Here is a 19274-nt window from a genome sequence, read left to right as displayed (position 1 = left end):
TTCGACATTGTTTATTTAGATTTCAGCAAAGCTTTTGACTCAGTACCACATGAGCGGTTGCTTTATAAGCTGGAACAGGTTGGAATCACTGGGAAAATTCTTAGATGGATAGAAGGATGGCTTCAGGGCAGGAGGCAGAGGGTTGTGATAAATGGCTATTCCTCAGATTGGGTTGATGTAAGAAGTGGGGTTACCCAAGGATCAGTATTAGGACCACTGTTGTTTTTAATTTTCATAAATGACATTGATGAAGGGATAGAGGGCGTGATGTCTAAATTTGCAGATGATGTTAAAATTGGTAGAGTAGTTAATGATCACTGTCAAGCTGAGCTTCTTCAGAGAGACCTAGATAGACTTCAGGAATGGTCAGAAAAATGGCAGCTATGCTTTAATCCAACAAAGTGTAAGGTATTACACCTGGGAAACAGTAATCCCAAAAAAACTTATTCACTTGGTGAAGTTCAACTAAACCCAGTACTGGAGGAAAGGGACTTGGGTGTTACGATACGGTCAGACATGAAATTCTCTGAGCATTGTAAACAGGTTGCAAGGAAGGCCCATGGTGTCCTATCGATGATTTTTCAAACTTTTGCATGTAGAGATAGGGACGTGATAATCCCATTATATAAGGCTTATGTTAGACCACACTTGGAATACTGTGTTCAAGTATGGAGACCGCACGCACCTAAAGAAAGACATCGAGCTTCTTGAAAGGGTGCAAAGAAGGGTAACTCGCCTGGTGAGGTCGGCAAAAGGGCGTCCTTATGAAGAAAGACTTCGAATATGTGGGTTGCAGAGTTAGGAAACTAGACACGTTTAGAGGAGATTTGATTGTGGTGTTTAAGGCTCTGAGAGGCATCAGTAAAATGAATGAGGAAAAAATTTTCAAGATTATAAGGAACTAGGGGATATAAGGAGCTAGAACTAGGGGATATAAATTCAAGTTACGGGGGGAATGTTTAGATGCTAGAACTAGGGGATATAAATTCAAGTTACGGGGGGAATGTTTAGATTGGACTGCAGGAAGTTTTATTTTAGCCAGCGAGTTATAAATTACTGGAATAAGTTGCCTTCATGGGTGGTAGAAGCCGACAGTTTGGAGAAATTCAAAGGTCATCTGGATAGTACTTTCGGGTAAGGGAAGTGCATAGGATGATAGGTTTAATTTCCTTTTTTTTTTTTTTATTTTTTTTTTTTTATTTATTAATTATTATTATTTATTTAATTATTTTATTTATTTATTTTTTTTTTTTTTTGTTTTTATCACTGTTTTGTTGGGATTTTTTTTTTTGGCTGGTGCAGCATAAGCCATAGGCTTTCTTGCACCATGCGGCCGTTACTAATACTAATACTAATAATAATAATAATAATTTCTCTCAATTACTGCTGACTCTCTCCTCTTATTTTCAAAAAGAATGCCCGTATCATACATAAGATATCAAAGATATCTTATTGACGTTTCCAAAACAAAATTCTGCATTTCCATTGCGCTTGAAGAAATTGAACTTTTCTGTGATTAGCTAAGTGAAGTCATTGTACCCTGATAACTTCTTTTGTTTGCCAGTGGAGCTTGGTTGTTCATTTCCTGGTATAATAAGGACACTATTGGCTTCATTTCAAGTTTAATCTAAAAAAAGGTTTTCCTCAAAATGTGTAGTTAATATAGCAGGTTTATTGGCAATGGAAATGATGTTCTTTGGCAATTTCCTCTTGAAGTTTTGAATACATATTCCATGTTTCACTTTGCAATACTATTCAATGGTTCTCCACAATTTATTTATAATAAACAGAGAGATTTTTCAGACTGTAATACTGATGATGAACACGACATGCTGTTGTCACTTGAAAGCAGGTATCAGTCTATATTCAGCTTTTCTTTTGTAAAAGGCTTGGTTGTTTTATTATTAAAGATATACACCATGCAATCCCTACACAATTTTCTAGTAAAAATAATATTATTTTTATTAATTTTGTAATGTAAATGATCCTTACTTGACTGTAATACAGTAAATCTTAAAATCTGGAACTTCAATTGGGGAATCTCTTAAAATCTGACACATTTCAGGTTTCAAAAAAAAATCAACATTTTAAAATGTATGTGGTAATATTAACAAAAGCAATCCGGCACTTGTAACAACAATTGCAATTGTCTTTAAGAAACTATACAGGTGGTGGTGGGGTGGGGGGGGAGTGACATTTCTCTCTTTATATGATGTCTACAAAATTATTTTGTTCTTTCATCTGTTTTTGCAACCAGCAGGATTTAAACTGCAATGAGTTTTCCCTGGTATTGCACTACTTTCAAACAGATGGCTTCATTGAAAGGTTGACTGTTATGACACTGTTTCCAGACTAACTGGTCCCTCATTGAGTAGCAAGTGATCTCTAGTGACAAGATGAAGACAAAATAGTGTAAAGTTGTTCTATGTGAGTTTCCATGCGGTATATGAAATCTGAGTTTTCAAAGCTGTAATATAGCTAAAGTGTCCATTTTGTTTTTGGGAGTTGCTGTTAGATACCATCTTCTATCTGAGGATGGAGCCACTTAGTCCTGAAAGAGGCCATCACAGCAGGGTCTCATCTTTAAAACAGAAACTTTAAACTTTTTGGTGAGGCCATCTGTTTGAATGTAGTATAATTCCAGGGCAACTTTTTACAAAGGCAAGTTTATTCTGCTGTGAGAATTAAGACTATTGCACTATCTATACAATTTAAATCCTGTGGGCTGCAAAAACAGATTAAAGAATAATATACTCCTGGAAGTAATTTATAATTTATCTGAGGCCATATAGCTTTGGTTACATTATGACTTTGAATTTCTTTCTTTTAGTGCTATTCCTTATTCAGTAAAGTTTGTACCTTAGTGTGAACTGCTCTTGCAAATTACGGCTATGTGGATAGTCATACAGTGCTTGTGTGAACTGGTGACACCAGTTTGACATCACTTTAAGAGCAGCTGAGCGCACAGAGATAGAAAGTTTGGGTACAACTGGAAAAATGTATGCTTTATTAAATCTATGGTTAATCTCTTCAATACACAGACTTACTTAATAGTTCAAATTTTTGTTCTCATTTAACAAACTGAACTGTTATTTACATGTACTAATAGTCATACAATGCAAGGAAGCCAGAGTTTTTTGCTACACTAGACAAAAAAAAAAAAAAAAAAAAAAGAATAGATAAGAAAATACAAATTATTTGCTTCCCTCCTCACATAGGGACCTATCCAGTTGATCTTTGAATTTATTCAAACTATCAGCCTCAAGTACCTGTGAAGGCAATGTGTTCCATCAATCAATGACTCGCTGGCCAAGAAAAAAAACTTCCTAGAATCTAGTCTAAACCTCTTAGTTTAAACATAAATTAAAACTACGGTGGAAGCCCTGTAATTTTATTTTATGCCCGTGAGGTCAGGAATTCTCTATAATAGTGAAAATTCTGTCTTAATTCAATTTACTAACCCCTCTCAGAGCCTTATACACTTCAGCTCACCTCTGAGGTGCCTGGATGACAAGCCCTATAGCCCATATGGCACCTCCGTAGCCAGGTAGGAAGGAGCAGCAGTGCAAATTCACACGCTTCTTCATTAGACAGGGGTTCGAGACCATCACCACCAAATATGGAGGATGCGGAAAGTCAGGGAATGACCACCGCATATTCCTGGAGCAATATGGCCTTAGTTGCTAATGCTCCTAAAAAAACCAAACAATAACAACTGTAGCCCACATAATTAGAGTCTTTCCTCATATGGTTGTCCTGCTGATCTTACCATTTGAGTTGAGACTCTCTCAAGAAGACTCTCTCATCTTTGGACTCTCTCAAGAAGCTTGATGTCTTTTTTTCAGATGAATGTCTCCATACTTGAACACTTTTTGTTTAAACACTAATACTATATTTTTGTCAATATAAATACTTACAGACGTAAATAAGTTCAGTTTTTAGTGTTAATATTTAAAATATGCTCCTCCAAAACAGCCCAATTACTAGGTTCACCTCTGAAACATGGAAATTCCCAATCCCCAAGAGTGCTAGATTTTAAAGAGTTTAATGTATTAAGTAATACCTAATTTCACAAAATTTTGATATAACACAATGATAAAAATTAACCTACCGGGAGGCCTTGGTTGTGATGTAACAATGTTTTTTTTCACTGGGGCAGCTGTAGCTGTTGCAGACGGCCTAGATGGCTGCTGCGGTAAGTTGTGACTTGCTACAACAGGAGGTCTGGAAGATGGAACTGATGTGGGAGCTAATATGTATATATATATACAAAAAATAAAAGTTATATTAACTCTAAAATAATTCACTAATTTAATATTCTAAAATAGTTCTAAAATATTCGAAAATTATAAAGTAGTAGTAGTGGCATGTGATACAAGAAAGCAAGTGTATGAGCTTATGCAGCATCAGCCAAAAAAAAAAAAAAAAATCACACCATTCTCTCCATATGCCTGTCCAGTTACTACTCCTTAAAATTTATTTAACCTATCAACTTCCACAACGACAGATGGAAGTTTGTTCCAGCAATTAACCACCCGCTGGCTAAAGGCAAATTTCTGCACATCTATTCTACATCTGTCTTTTCTTAATTTGAATTTATGCCCCCTTAGGTTCGTAATCTGAACAAGTGGAAGGATCCCATTAGAATTCAGCGTGCTCAACCCATTCAAGGCCTTATACACCTCAATCAGATCACCGCGCTGGTGCCTAGTCTCCAGCCACTGCAATTTGCAGAACTTAAGCCTCTCTTGGTAAGAGGATCCTTTCATTCCCCTCACCAATCTTGTTGCCCTTCTCTGTACATGCTCAAGCAAATCTGCATCCTTCCTAAAATGAGGCCTCCAGACCTGTACGCAGTACTCAAGGTGTGGCCTGACCATTGCCTTATACAGAGGGACAATCAACTCCTTTTCCCTGCTAGCAAAATTCCTATATATCATTGACGAAATCCCATGACCTGCCCTGGAAGCCTGTCTGCATTGCTCAGAAAACTTCATATCTGACTGCACAATTACTCCCAGGTCTTTTTCATTTTCTACCACCTTAAGTGTAGTACCACACAGTTGGTACATTTCTCTGGGGTGACTTCTACCCATATGCAGTACTTTGCATTTGAAAAGGTTAAACTTCAGCTGCCACTTCTTAGACTATCTGCCCAAATTATCTAGATCCCGTTGCAGTAGCACACTGCCATTACTGTCATTAACAACCCTGCCAACCTTTGTATCATCTGCAAACTTCGACACTAAGCCTATTATACTTTCATCAATATCATTGATAAATATACAAAACAACAGTGGATGCAACACCGAACCCTGTGGGACTCCACTAATAACACTAGTCCACGAAGAGCAGCACTCATTGATTACCACCCTCTGTCTTCTCCCACTTAACTATACTTTTATCCATTGTAGCAACTTACCCTTAATACCATTCTGCTCCAATTTGTACAATAGACTTCCATGGGCAAAAGTGTCAAAAGCTTTTCTGAAATCCAAATATATAATATCAGAATAATTTTTTGCATCCAGTTCCTTTGTAACCACATCATAATATCCTATCAAATTTGTCAGACAAGACTTTCCCTTAACAAACCCATGCTGTGTCTGAATTATTGCTGCAGTCTTGTCTAGATGATCCTGCAATGCATCTTTAACCGGTGACTCTATTATTTTACCTGGAACAGAAGTTAAACTAACCAGGCTGTAATTATTCGTGTCACCCTTCAATCCCCCTTTGTGAATTGGGAATACATTTGCACATCTCCAGTCCGTGGAGACCTCTCCTGAGTCCAAGGATGCTCTCATAATTATGGCTAAGGTTTTGCTTAGTTGCTTTGCCGCCTCCTTTAATATAACTGGAAAAATCCCATCCACCCAAGGTTACTTTCTTATGTTTAACTCCAACAATTTCTCCTCCGCTTTGCTCTCAGTTATTACAAAATCATTAAGCACCCTGCTACAATTTGATAACCTTCTGCCATTTTCAAACCTTAATAACTCCTCATGTGTGAATGTAGATGCAAAAATACTCATTCAGTATGTTTGCTATCTGAGCAGGATCATCAACAGTGGAACCATCGATATCAAGTTGACCAATCAGATTCATCCCCTTCCTTTTAGAGTTTATATAAGTAAAGAAATCCTTGCTGTTTTTCTTAGCATCTTTTGCCAAAGATTTCTCGTAATCTGCCTAACCTCCTTTGTGACCTGATTACAGACTAGCTTATATCCGTCATAGGTTCTGAGTCGGTTGATAATTTATACGCATCTCATGCATTTTTCTTCTCTGTCACGAGTCTCATTAGTTCATTTGATAACCATTTAGGCCTAAACCTTGGACAATATTTCTTAATAGGTATGAAACGTTTAGTAGCATCAATGATTAATTCCTTAAATGCTTCCCACTTAGAATTTACTGTTGGTAACATCATCAGTTGATCCCACTGTACAGAATTTAAAAACTGTCTGAGACCACTGTACTCACCTTTATGGAAGCAAAACCCCTTTCCTTTACCCCTGATGGTAATTATATCTTTAAGTAAATCCCACATCAGTACATTGTGATCACTGCCACCTAGTGGTTCCTTTATCTGCAAATTCTTAATACATGAATGATCACTGCTGATAACCAGATCAAGAGTATTACCCTCTCTGGTTGCCTCTCGAACATGCTGCTGCGGAAAACAATCATCCAATAAATCCAAAAAAGTCTTACAAGTGTGAGAGTGACCATCCCAAAAGTTCCAGTCAATATCTGGGAAGTTAAAATCCTCCATTATAAGACATTCTGATTTACTAGCCCACTCTATTTCTCTGTACACCTGTTCATTGTACTCATTCGAGTCATTAGGCCTATAACACACTCCTACTCTTATTTTTGCTTTCGCAGTGTTTATGTCAAGTGGCAAGTTAGATTGTACAAATATTAATCACATGATTGGGCAGTTGCTTTAAGTTCCTAGGTAGACTACTTTTGGTCACAGTGTACTAGTTCACATGGTACAAGATCTTTATTTCATATTATTTTTGTGTAAGTACATGTTCATGGGCTGATCTCTATACTGTACAGGCTGGAATAAGTCATGGGTAGGAAAGCATATTCCTTCTCACTGAGAATGGATAATGATATCCCCGTGTAGCTACCTGAGGTAGCCTTCAAAATTTCCTGCAATCCCCAACAAGATTTGAAGCCATATCTTTCGAAATAAATGGCAATGCCAAACTGTGGAATAAGTGGCAATGCCAAACTGACATGGAATAATTACTTAACACTTTCTTGTACCATGCAAATTATAAAAAATAGCAGCAGCAATAATAATAATAATAATAAGGAATTGCAAGGAGCAATTAACCATAGTTATTAGCATTAGCATTAGTAGAGGCATTTGATGCAAGAAAGCAAGCATATGCAGCATCAGCCAAAAAAAAAAATAAATAAATAAATAAATAAATAAATAAAATAAATAAATAAAAAATAACCACTTCCACTTCACCCCTCTGTTCGTTCGAAATACCTGTCCAGCTGAGCCTTAAACTTATTTAGGCTATCAACTTCCACGACAAGGGATGGAAGTCTGTTCCACCAACCAAGCACCCGCTGGCTAAAGGCAAATTTCCTCACGTCTATCCTACATCTGTCCTTCCTCAATTTGAATTTATGCCCTCTCAGGTGATTATTCTGAGCAAGAGGAAGAATCCCATCAGCATTGAGCATGCTCAAACCATTCAAGGCTTTATACACCTCTATCAGATCACCTCGCTGGTGCCTAGTCTCCAGACACTGTAATTTGCAAAACTTAAGCCTTTCTTCGTAAGAGCACCCCTTTGTTCCATTCACTAATCTTGTTGCCCTTCTCTGTACTTGCTCCAGCATCTCTACATCCTTCTTGAAATGAGGCCTCCAGATCTGTATACAGTACTCTAGGTGTGGCCTGACCATTGCCTTATACAAGGGAATAATCACCTCCTTATCCCTGCTAGAAAAATTCCTATATTTCATCGACAATACACCATGAGCTACTCTTGCAGTCCATCTGCACTGCTCAGAAAACTTCATATCTGCCTGCACAACCACCACTAGGTCCCTTTCATTCTCTACCACTGTCAGTGTAGTACCACAGAGTTGATATGTTGCTCTGGGGTTGCTGTTTCCCATATGTAGTACTTTACATTTGTTAATGTTAGAAACTTCATTTGCCACCTCTCAGCCCATCTGCTCAACCTTTCCAGATCCTGTTGCAGTAGCATAGTGTCAGTAGTGTCCTTGACAACCCTGCCAACCTTCGTATCGTCTGCAAACTTGGACATTAAGCTTGATATACCATCATCAATATCATTTATAAATACAGATAACAATAATGAACCCAATACTGAACCCTGAGGGACTCCACTGATAATATTAGTCCACGATGAGCAGTGCCCATTGATTACCACTCTCTGTTTCCCCACCCCCAACCACCCCTTTATCCATAGCAGCAATTTGCCTCCAATGCCACACTGCTCCAATTTGTGCAGCAGTCTTCCATGTGCAACAGTATCAAAAGCCTTTCTAAGATCCAAGTATATAATATCAAAGTTATTCCCTGCATCCAGTTCCTTTGTGACTGCATCATAGTATCCAATCAAATTGTTCAGGCAAGACTTTCCCTTAACAAAACCATGCTGTGTCCGAGCTATAACTGAAGTCTTGTCTAGATGATCCTGCAGTGCTTCTTTAACCAGTGCCTCCATTAATTTTCCGGGAACAGAAGTTAAACTAACAGGTCTATAATTACTTGTGTCGCCCTTCGATCCTCCTTTGTGAATTGGGGTCACATTTGCACATCTCCAGTCTATGGGTACCTCCCCTGAGTCCAAGGAAGCTCTCATAATTATGGCTAAGGGTTTGCTTCCTTCCTTTGCCGCCTCCTTTAATATAACTGGATAGATCCCATCCACCCCAGGTGCCTTTCTCGTATTTATCTTCAACAATTTCTCCTCCACTTTACTCTCAGTTATTACAAGATTCTCTAGCTTACTGCCAGAGTTGAATACACCTCTGGCATTCCCCTCGCTGAATAAATCCTCATGTGTGAATGTCGATGCAAAATATTCATTTATTTTGTTAGCTACCTGAGGAGGATTATCAACAGTTGACCCATCGATATCAAGTGTACCAATCTGATTCATCCCCTTCCTTCTAGAATTTACATAAGTAAAGAACTCTTTGCTGTTTTTCTTTGCATCCCTTGCCAAAGATTTCTCGTAATCTGCCTCCGCCTGCCTAACCTCCTTTGTAACTTGGTTACAGATCAACTTGTATCTATCATAGGCTTCTGTGTCACGTGTTAATTTGTATCCCATGCATTTTTCTTCTCTTCCATATGTCTGATTAGTTCATCTGACATCCACTTAGGCCTAAACCGTGAACAACGTTTTTTTAGTTGGTATGTAAAGCCTAGTAGCTTCCAAGATAAGTTCTTTGAATGCTTCCTATTTTGAATTTGCTGTTGGTAACATCATCAGTTGGTCCCACTGTATAGAATTTAAATACTGTCTCAGTCCATCGTAGTCGCCTTTACGAAAGCAATAACCCTTCCCTTTACCCCTAATGGTAGTTACCTCTTTGAGGGCAAGCCTATAAGAAGTGCCGCAACCTGTACACAGCCTACATCAATTACCACAAGGCCTTTGACCCTGTGCCTGATAGCTGGCTAATAGAGACACTGAAGATCTACAAAGCCAATCCAATAGTTAAAAACATCCCAGAAGCTAGCACAGTGAAATGGAGTACCGCCATCAAGGTTGAGAATATCACAACCAGACTGATTCCCATCAGGAGAGGAATCATTCAGGGAGATGCTCTAAACTCACTGTGGTTCTGTCTAGCACTCAACTCATTATCAACCATGATGAACAACACAAAGTATGGATATAACCTCAAAGAAGGAAGGAAAAATCTGTACATCCTATCCCACCTGATGTACATGGATGGCATCAAGTTCTACGCAGGAACCAAGAAGCAACTCCAGCAATTATTCCGCATCACTGAAGAATTCAACAATGATATCAATGGATGGAATTTGGTTTAGACAAATGCAAGACCAATGGATTGCATTAGGGAAAATTAGTTGGATGAAACTAACAGCTGCAGACTGGTAAAGAGATCGAAGCCATGACAAAGGAAGAGAAGTACAAATACCAGCAGTTAGAGCACAAGAAAATCAAGGCCTGCCTGATTGAAAAATATCATCAGAGACTCATAAGCCTGGTCAAAGCAAAGCTGAATGGAGGGAACACACTTAAAGGCATAAACACTTATGCAGTCCCACTGCTAACATACTTCTTCTGGATCATAGCTTGGACTAGCCCATCTGAGTCACAATGTCCTTGGACTTTGTAATGTAAGTAGATCTTGTAGCAACCATTATTAAAGTAAAATTTGAAATTTAGATAGGTTGCAAAATTTAAATTAATTTTATATTACCAAAATATTATAAAAATTAAACTGTTCACAAAGCTACTGAATGAAAGTTCCCGACAAAATATTGATAACAGAGGCCTTCTAATAGTATTTTAGCATTAGCATTAGTAGAGGCATACAATGCAAGAAGGCAAGCTTATGCAGCATCAGCCAAAAAAAAAAAAAAAAAAAAAAAAAAAAGAGCTCCGATTTCACCCCTCCGTTCATTCCAAATACCTGTCCAGCTCATGCTTAAATTTATTTAGGCTATCAACTTCCACAACAAAAGATGGAAGTCTTTTCCACCAATCAACTACCCACTGGCTAAAGGCAAAATTCTATCCTACAACTGTCTTTCCTCAATTTGAATTTATACCCTCTCAGGTGATTATTTTGCGCAATTATTAAGCAGCTTCCTAAATTCTTAGCTGAATACAAAAATAAATTAACCTACATGACTATAGGAATTCAAACTATATATTAACTACAGTTTAGTATATTAAATAAAAAAAAAAATCTCAAAATTATTCCAAAAACTAACCTGCTACAAGGTTCTGAAATGCACAGCCTCCATATACAATCAAGTGCAGACATGCATTCTTTGTGACAATGGGCTGTCTGTGGTTGGCTGTGTGCTATTTGGTAACCTGAACTGTCAAGAATCTTTCCAACCACTTGTTTGCTATTTGGTAACCCATTCTTATGGAGGCTCTTTGACTGCATGCCAGTGGTTGATTGGGTTGGTCATTAATTTGTTCCACATATCTTTGACCAGGAAGTATACAGACCTAAGACTTCCTGTCTTAGGTCTGTATACCTGTTCCACCTATCCTGTTCCACCAGGATAGGTGGAACAGGACCAGAGTATGTTTGCCAGGGGCAAAGGTTGATGACGTTGTAGAGCGGATATCATCTTTTAAGGGCACAAAAGGTGATATAGTTGTACACGTTGGCACTAATGATATTAAGAGTAGGAGACCGGCGGAATTACTCAACAAGTACAGGTCACTGTTGAAAAAAAGCCGTGAAATAGGGTTGAATTTGAAAGTGTCTGCAATTCTGCCCAGACACGATAGGAGGGAGTACATGATGAGAGCCTTGTCGATCAATTCGGCCCTGGAAAGATTGTGCAAGGCTCAAGGGGTAGAATTTTTTTCAGCCTGGACTGTACTTGTTAACAGGAGAGATTGCTTCTACAGGGATGGGATACACTTAAATAGAAAGGGTGCAAGAATATTTGCTGATGCTATCGAGGCAGTGTTAGGTGGGTCAGAAAACTGCTAGTTTGGGGGGATACAAAGACTAATAGTTTAACAGTAACCGCAGGCATAGGTGAAGGTGATTCTTGCACAACTTCTATTAGAATAAGAAGCGACCTGGAGCGAGGGGTGTTGGGGGTTTCAGGGACGGATGGCAGTCATCATGGAATAGTTGGGTATATGGGATGTGTTAGGGTAACAAGGAATAGGCATAGGAGCATGTATGCTTGCATGTATACCAATGCTAGAAGTATAGTAAATAAATTTGATGAATTTGAAGTGTTGGTCAAGACATCAAAGGCGGATATTGTTGGGATAGCAGAGACGTGGTGTCACAAAGATATAAGGAATGCAGAACTGGAATTTGGGGAGTACAATGTGTACAGAAAGGATTGAGAGGACAGAAAGGGAGGGGGTGTTATGCTGTTAATTAAGAAAAACATAAAATCAAAGGAAGTGCACCCAGTTAATATAGATGAACAGTGCTCTGTTGAGTCAGTTTGGTGTGAGATAAGCACTGCGAAAGGAAAAATAAGAGTAGGAGTGTGTTATAGGCCTAATGACTTGAATGAGTACAATGAACAATTGTACAGAGAAATAGAGTGGGCCAGTAAATCAGAATGTCTTATAATGGGGGATTTTAACTTCCCAGATATTGACTGGAACTTGTGGGTTGGTCACTCACACACTAGTCAGACTTTTGTGGATTTATTGGATGATTGTTTTCTGCAGCAGCATGTTCGAGAGGCAACCAGAGAAAGTAACACTCTTGATCTGGTTATCAGCAGTGATCATTCGTGTATTAAGAATTTGCAGATAAAGGAACCACTAGGTGGCAGTGATCACAGTGTGCTGAAGTGGGATTTACTCAAAGAGGTAACTACCGTCAGGGGTAAAGGAAAGGGTTTTTGCTTCCGTAAAGGGGAGTACAGTGGTCTCAGACAGTTTTTAAATTCTGTACAGTGGGATCAACTGACGATGTTACAAACAGTAAATTCTAAGTGGGAAGCATTCAAGGAATTAATCGTGGAAGCTACTAGACTTTATATACCGATTAAGAAATATCGTTCAAGGTTTAGGCCTAAATGGTTATCAAATGAACTAATGAGACTCGTGACAGAGAAGAAAAATGCATGGGATGCATATAAATTATCAGGTGACGCAGAAGCCTGTGGCAGATATAAGCTAGTCTGTAATCAGGTCACAAAGGAGGTTCGGCAGGCGAAGGCGGATTACGAGAAATCTTTGGCAAAAGATGCTAAGAAAAACAGCAAGGATTTCTTTATTTATATAAACTCTAAAAGGAAGGGGATGAATATGATTGGTCCACTTGACATCGATGGTTCGACTGTTGATGATCCTGCTCAGATAGCAAACAAACTGAATGAGTATTTTGCATCTACATTCACACGTGAGGAATTATTACAGTTTGAAAATGGAAGAAGGTTATCAAATTGTAGCAGTGTGCTTAATGATTTTGTAATAACTGAGAGCAAAGTGGAGGAGAAATTGTTGAAGTTAAACATAAGAAAGGCACCTGGGGTGGATGGGATCTATCCAGTTATTTTAAAGGAGGCGGCAAAGCAACTAAGCAAACCCTTAGCCATAATTATGAGAGCATCCTTGGACTCAGGGGAGGTTCCCACGGACTGGAGATGTGCAAATGTGTCCCCAATTCACAAAGGTGGATCGAAGGGTGACACGAGTAATTACAGACCAGTTAGTTTAACTTCTGTTCCGGGTAAAATAATGGAGTCACTGGTTAAAGATGCATTGCAGGATCATCTAGACAAGACTGCAGCAATAATTCAAACACAGCATGGGTTTGTTAAGGGAAAGTCTTGTCTGACAAATTTGATTGGTTATTATGATGTGGTCACAAAGGAACTGGATGCAAAAAATAATTATGATATCATATACTTGGATTTCAGGAAAGCTTTTGACACTTGCGCATGGAAGACTACTGTACAAATTGGAGCAGAATGGTATTAAGGGTAAGTTGCTACAATGGATAAAAGGATGGTTAAGTGGGAGAAGACAGAGGGTGGTAATCAATGGGTGCTCCTCTTCGTGGACTAATGTTATTAGTGGAGTCCCACAGGGTTCGGTGTTGGGTCCACTGTTGTTTTGTGTATTTATTAATGATATTGATGAAGGTATATCAGGCTTAATGTCGAAGTTTGCAGATGACACAAAGGTTGGCAGGGTTGTTAATGACAGTGTGCTACTGCAACAGGATCTAGATAATTTGGGCAGATGGGCTAAGAAGTGGCAACTGAAGTTCAACCTTGACAAATGCAAAGTACTGCATATGGGTAGAAGTAACCCCAGAGAAACGTACCAACTGTGTGGTACTACACTTAAGGTGGTAGAAAATGAAAAAGACCTGGGAGTAATTGTGCAGTCAGATATGAAGTTTTCTGAGCAATGCAGACAGGCTGCTAGGGCAGGTCATGGTGTTTTGTCAATGATATATAGGAATTTTGCTAGCAGGGAAAAGGAGGTGATTGTCCCTCTGTATAAGGCAATGGTCAGGCCACGCCTTGAGTACTGCGTACAGGTCTGGAGGCCTCATTTTAGGAAGGATGTAGATTTGCTTGAGCGTGTACAGAGAAGAGCAACACGATTGGTGAGGGGAATGAAGGGATTCTCTTACCAAGAGAGGCTTAAGTTCTGCAAATTGCAGTGGCTGGAGAATAGGCACCTGTGCGGTGATCTGATTGTGGTCTATAAGGCCTTGAATGGGTTGAGCACGCTGAATTCTGATGGGATCCTTCCACTTGTTCAGATTACGAACCTACGGGGACATAAGTTCAAATTAAGAAAGGACAGATGTAGAATAGATGTGCGGAAATTTGCCTTTAGCCAGCGGGTGGTTAATTGCTGGAACAAACTTCCATCTGTCGTTGTGGAAGTTGATAGGTTAAATAAATTTAAGGAGGAACTGGACAGGCATTTGGAGGGAATGGTGTGATTTTTTTTTTTTTTTTTTGGCTGATGCTGCATAAGCTCCTACACTTGCTTTCTTGCATCATGTGCCACTACTACTACTACTACTACTTCCTGTTCTTTTCCTTGTATTTTTTGGAGGTTTCCAGTGTTGGACACTGGTATGGCAAACAGGTAGGTAGCCATTTCCTTATTGGCAATGAAGGTTATGTATGGTCTGTTATGAGGGATAATCTTGTCTGTTATTATGGCATGGTCCCGGTATAGTCTGTGAGTATAGGTCTCTAGTACAGCCTGAGGTTTATACTTGTAATGCAGTTAACTTTCTTTGAACAGCTGGTATTTTTGCACTAGCTTCTGATGTACTATCCTGGTCACCTGATCGTGTCTGTGTGTATACTCAGTCTGGGTGATCACCCTGCATCCTGCAGTGATGTGCTAGATTGTTTCTGGAAACAGGTGGCATCAACGACTCATTATCTGTTACTCTGGGCTCCTTGGTAATATATTTGCTGTAATTTTTGGCGTTGATTACCTGGTCTTGGATGGCAAGCACGAATCCTTTGGTCTTAGGCAAGAGGTTTCCTTTCATGAGCCAAGCATTGGAAGCCATCTTACATATGTAACTTTGATAACGGTCACTGTAGTGCTACCATTGAGTGTCCTCTTCGCCCATCTTGTTTCTGTGTGGTCTCCTTGTTGAGGTTTGAGTGTTGTGTGCTATTTGTCTATCTTTATGATGACTTGGTAGATTGATGCTGTGTTTTCCTGGAAGTAATCTTGCAGGTTCTTCTTTCCTTGTTCAATGAGATTAGTCAATCCCCTCCCTCTTTCTTTACAGACTATGGTCAGTCTCTTGATGGCCAACTTCAGGTGGCATTGGCTGCTCTTGGTCAATCTCATAATCTCCTCCAGCTTGGTGTCGGTTCAATATATGATCCCAAAAGAGTAAGTTAGTACTCAGACTGCATAATGTTCATGGCTGTGACCATGTTCCCACCATTCAGCTTTGAGTTTAACAGGCTTTTCATTCTCTGATGGTATTTCTCAGTCAGGCAAGCCTTGATCTCCTTGTGTTCTAACTGGTGGGCCTGCATCATTCCCAGATATTTGTATGTTTCTCTGTCATGGCTTCCTTCTCTTCTCCAGTCTTCAGCTGGTAGTTTTTTCTGACTGAATGTCCTTGATGTAATCCATGGGTCTTGCATTTTTCTAGGACAAATTGCATCCTCATTATAGTGCTTAACTCTTCATTGATCTGGAGTAGCTGTTGGAGTTGATTCTCAGTTCCAGCATAGAGTTTAATATCATCCATTTATATCAAGAATGGATCGGATATATCCTTCTTTTAGGATATATCCAAACAGCTGTTGTTGTTGAGCACGATGGACAGTGGGTTGAGTGTTAAACAGAACACAGTGGGCTCAGAGCATCTCCCTGGAAGATTCTTCTTCTGATGGTATCAGTGTGGTTATGATGCATGACGTTCTCACCCTAAATGGTGGTCCTCCATTTTGCCATGGTGGCTTCTAGAAAGTGTGTTAGCGTCAGGTTGACTTTGTAGACCTTCACTATCTCTATTAGCCAGCCTATAGAGTCCAATGTGAGTCCTTGGATTTGTCATTTGTAAAGCCTCTGGCATGTATTCTAAGGTTGGTCTAGTAGGCAAACCTAACTCAACTGACGATTCTTTTTCTTTGCACCCCACGTAAGGAGTGTACTGATCTCAAATTAGAATTTGGCGCACTGCGAAAAGAATTCGAGTCACTGAATAAACGAGTGCTCGTCTTGGAAACAAATGTAAATGGGAGCTCATCAGGGACTCATGTATCTCGTAACCTGATGTTATCAACAGATCACATTTTATGGGGGGTAAAGAGAACATTATTATCATTGTGGGGGACGAACAATATTAAATAAATATGACCTGACCATTTGTTAGATAAATACAAGACCATGCTCAAAAAATGCTGTGAGTTAGGTCATAATGTGTGTATCTGCAATTCTACCGAGACATGATAGGAGGGATTATATGCTGAAAGCCTTGTGCAATAAGATGCTGGGGGTGGGGATTTTTATCAGCATGGTCCACACTTGTAGGTAGAAGGAATCTATTTTGAAGAGATGGTGTTCACTTGAGCAAAGGTAGTGCAAGGATTTTTGCCAGTATTATTGAGGATATCTTAAGGGTTCGGGAGAATTGCTAGTTAGGGAGAGATGGGTAATATAGATCTGCATTTAACTGATTTCAAGAATTCTTGTTTGTTGCTGCAACAGTTAATGTTGGCAAGAGTTGTTCTAAGGGTAGCAATGTTTCAAATGAGTAGGATGATACAGATAGGGAAACAAGTCTAAATAACTTCAAGTGGTGTGTCAGGGTAGTAAACTATAGAAGAACACTAAGTCTTAACTGAGTCTACAGTAATCTCAGGAGTGTTTTCAGTAAAATAGCTGAATTTGAACTCTTGGTTAGGACAACTAATGCTGATATAATAGGGCTAACAGAAAGGTGATGCCACCTGGAAATTGGGGATGATGATTTCCACTATGGTATGTATAATGTATTTAGGAAAGACATGGAAAAGAGGTGTGAGACTATTCCTGACCTCATCATTATTCACAAATAAGATGACACCACAGGCTTAAAATACAGGAACCACTGGCAGGTAGTGGTCACGCAGTTGTCTGTTGGGAGATAAAGAAAGATGTTGCAGTAGCTAAAGCTAACAGCACTATATGGCATCTGTTAATTGTTCGAATTTCAGAGTATGGGTGAATACATTTGAATTATGGTATACCTTTAAAGCAAAAATCACAGAAGCTATGGATGTAAACATACCATTAAGAAAATACTGCAGGAGGGGATGCTGAACTGCATGAATGCAGAGCTGGCTGTTCAAAAAAAGCAGTAAAAGATAGCATGGGATAGTTGTAGGGTAATGAAAAGCCTACAACAGCTACAAGTTGATTTGTAATATTAACACAGATAAAGTTAGAGAGGCCAGGGCTAAGAGAGCAAGGAATGGGATAAGAAATTTTTCAGGTATGTGAACACAAGGAAGAAAAAAGCTTAGCAGAATGGACCCTTGTGCACTGGTATGGGAAAGACTTAGCCAACCCAGCTGATGTTGTTGATAAATTAAACAGGTACTTTGCATCTGTTTTTGCTGACAAAAAGACCCTTCTTGCTGAGAAAAGGCAGTGAGAGTGAGGCTAAACCAATGAAATTACTCATTTTTAAATTACAGATGACTGTTTATTAGAAAAAAATTTGAGCATAAAACACGGAGTTGATAGCATATACCCGGTACTTTTGAGAAAGGCCACCAAGGAGTTCATTGAACCACTGTAGTTAATTATGAGGAGATCTTTGGACTCGGGAGAGATTCCTTAGGATTGAAGAAGTGCCAGTGTATCGCCAATACATAAAGGTGAAGTTGGTAACTACAGAATGGTTATTCTGACTTAAGTAGTAGAAAAAATCCTGGAAGCAATGATTAAGAGAGAAATTGCAATCTAGGGACATTTAGATAGATATGGCATTCTGAATAACACACAGCATGGTTTCGTTAAGGAAAAATCATGTATAACTAACTTAGTAGGTTATTTTGGCACTTACTCAAGACTGGATGTAGAGAACAATTCCAAGTTAATTATGAGGAGATCTTTGGACTCGGGAGAGATTCCTTAGGATTGAAGAAGTGCCAGTGTATCGCCAATACAAGCAAAGCAAACATATGGGAAAGGTAACTACAGAATGGTTATTCTGACTTAAGTAGTAGAAAAAATCCTGGAAGCAATGATTAAGAGAGAAATTGCAATCTAGGGACATTTAGATAGATATGGCATTCTGAATAACACACAGCATGGTTTCGTTAAGGGAAAATCATGTATAACTAACTTAGTAGGTTATTTTGGCACTTACTCAAGAGCTGGATGTAGAGAACAATTCCAACATAGTTTATTTGAATTTTAGCAAGCATTTATTTGACTCATCCCTTCGGAGCACTGATTGTATAAGCTGGAATACGTTGGAATTACTGTAAATATTCTAAGATGGATTGCAGGGTGGCTGCAGTACACAAGGCAAAGGGTTGTGATCAATGGATATTCTTCAGATTGGTGTAATGTCAGAGGCGAAGTCCCCCAAGGACTTGCCAAGACTAGAAGGAAATTTAAGCTTGATACCAAAAAGCTTTTGATACTGTTGCACATGGAAGGCTACTGTACAAATTGGAGCAGTATGGCAAAAATACTGCTATGGATAAAGGGATGGTTAAGTGGAAGAAGACAGAGGGTGGTAATCAATGGACACGACACTGCTCTTCGTGGACTAATGTTATTAGTGGAGTACCCCAAGGTTTAGTGTTGGGGTCCATTGTTGTTTTCTGTATTTATTAATGAAGGTATATCAGCCTTAATGTCTAGGTTTACAGATGATAGAAAGGTTGACAGGGTTGTCACTAATGACAGTACGCTACTGCAAGAGGATCCAGAAACGTTGAGCAGATGGGCTGAGAGGTGGCAGCTGAAGTTTAACATTGACAAGTGTAAGGTACTGCATATGGGTAGCAGTAACCCCAGAGTAACATATCAACTGTGTGGTACTACACTCAAGGTGGT

At 39.1% G+C, this 19274-nt stretch overlaps 1 protein-coding gene across 11 annotated transcripts in view; it reads right to left on the bottom strand.

Moving 5' to 3' along the window:
• The window catches only part of LOC150087831 (bromodomain-containing protein 2-like), a 676121-nt gene that overhangs the window by 133135 nt on the left and 523712 nt on the right, over positions 1 to 19274 (bottom strand). For all 11 annotated transcript variants that reach the window (XM_090369219.1, XM_090369215.1, XM_090369216.1 and 8 more), the window contains one exon: positions 4112 to 4249. In XM_090369219.1, coding sequence (XP_090225345.1) covers positions 4112 to 4249 — 138 coding nt within the window. The remainder of the gene's footprint in view (positions 1 to 4111; positions 4250 to 19274) is intronic.

This window comes from Mastigoproctus giganteus, chromosome 3 (assembly GCF_048544385.1).
Source record: "Mastigoproctus giganteus isolate SK-2022 chromosome 3, ASM4854438v1, whole genome shotgun sequence".
Classification (NCBI taxonomy): Eukaryota; Metazoa; Arthropoda; class Arachnida; order Uropygi; family Thelyphonidae; genus Mastigoproctus; species Mastigoproctus giganteus.
This window is presented reverse-complemented; position numbering and strand designations above follow the sequence as displayed.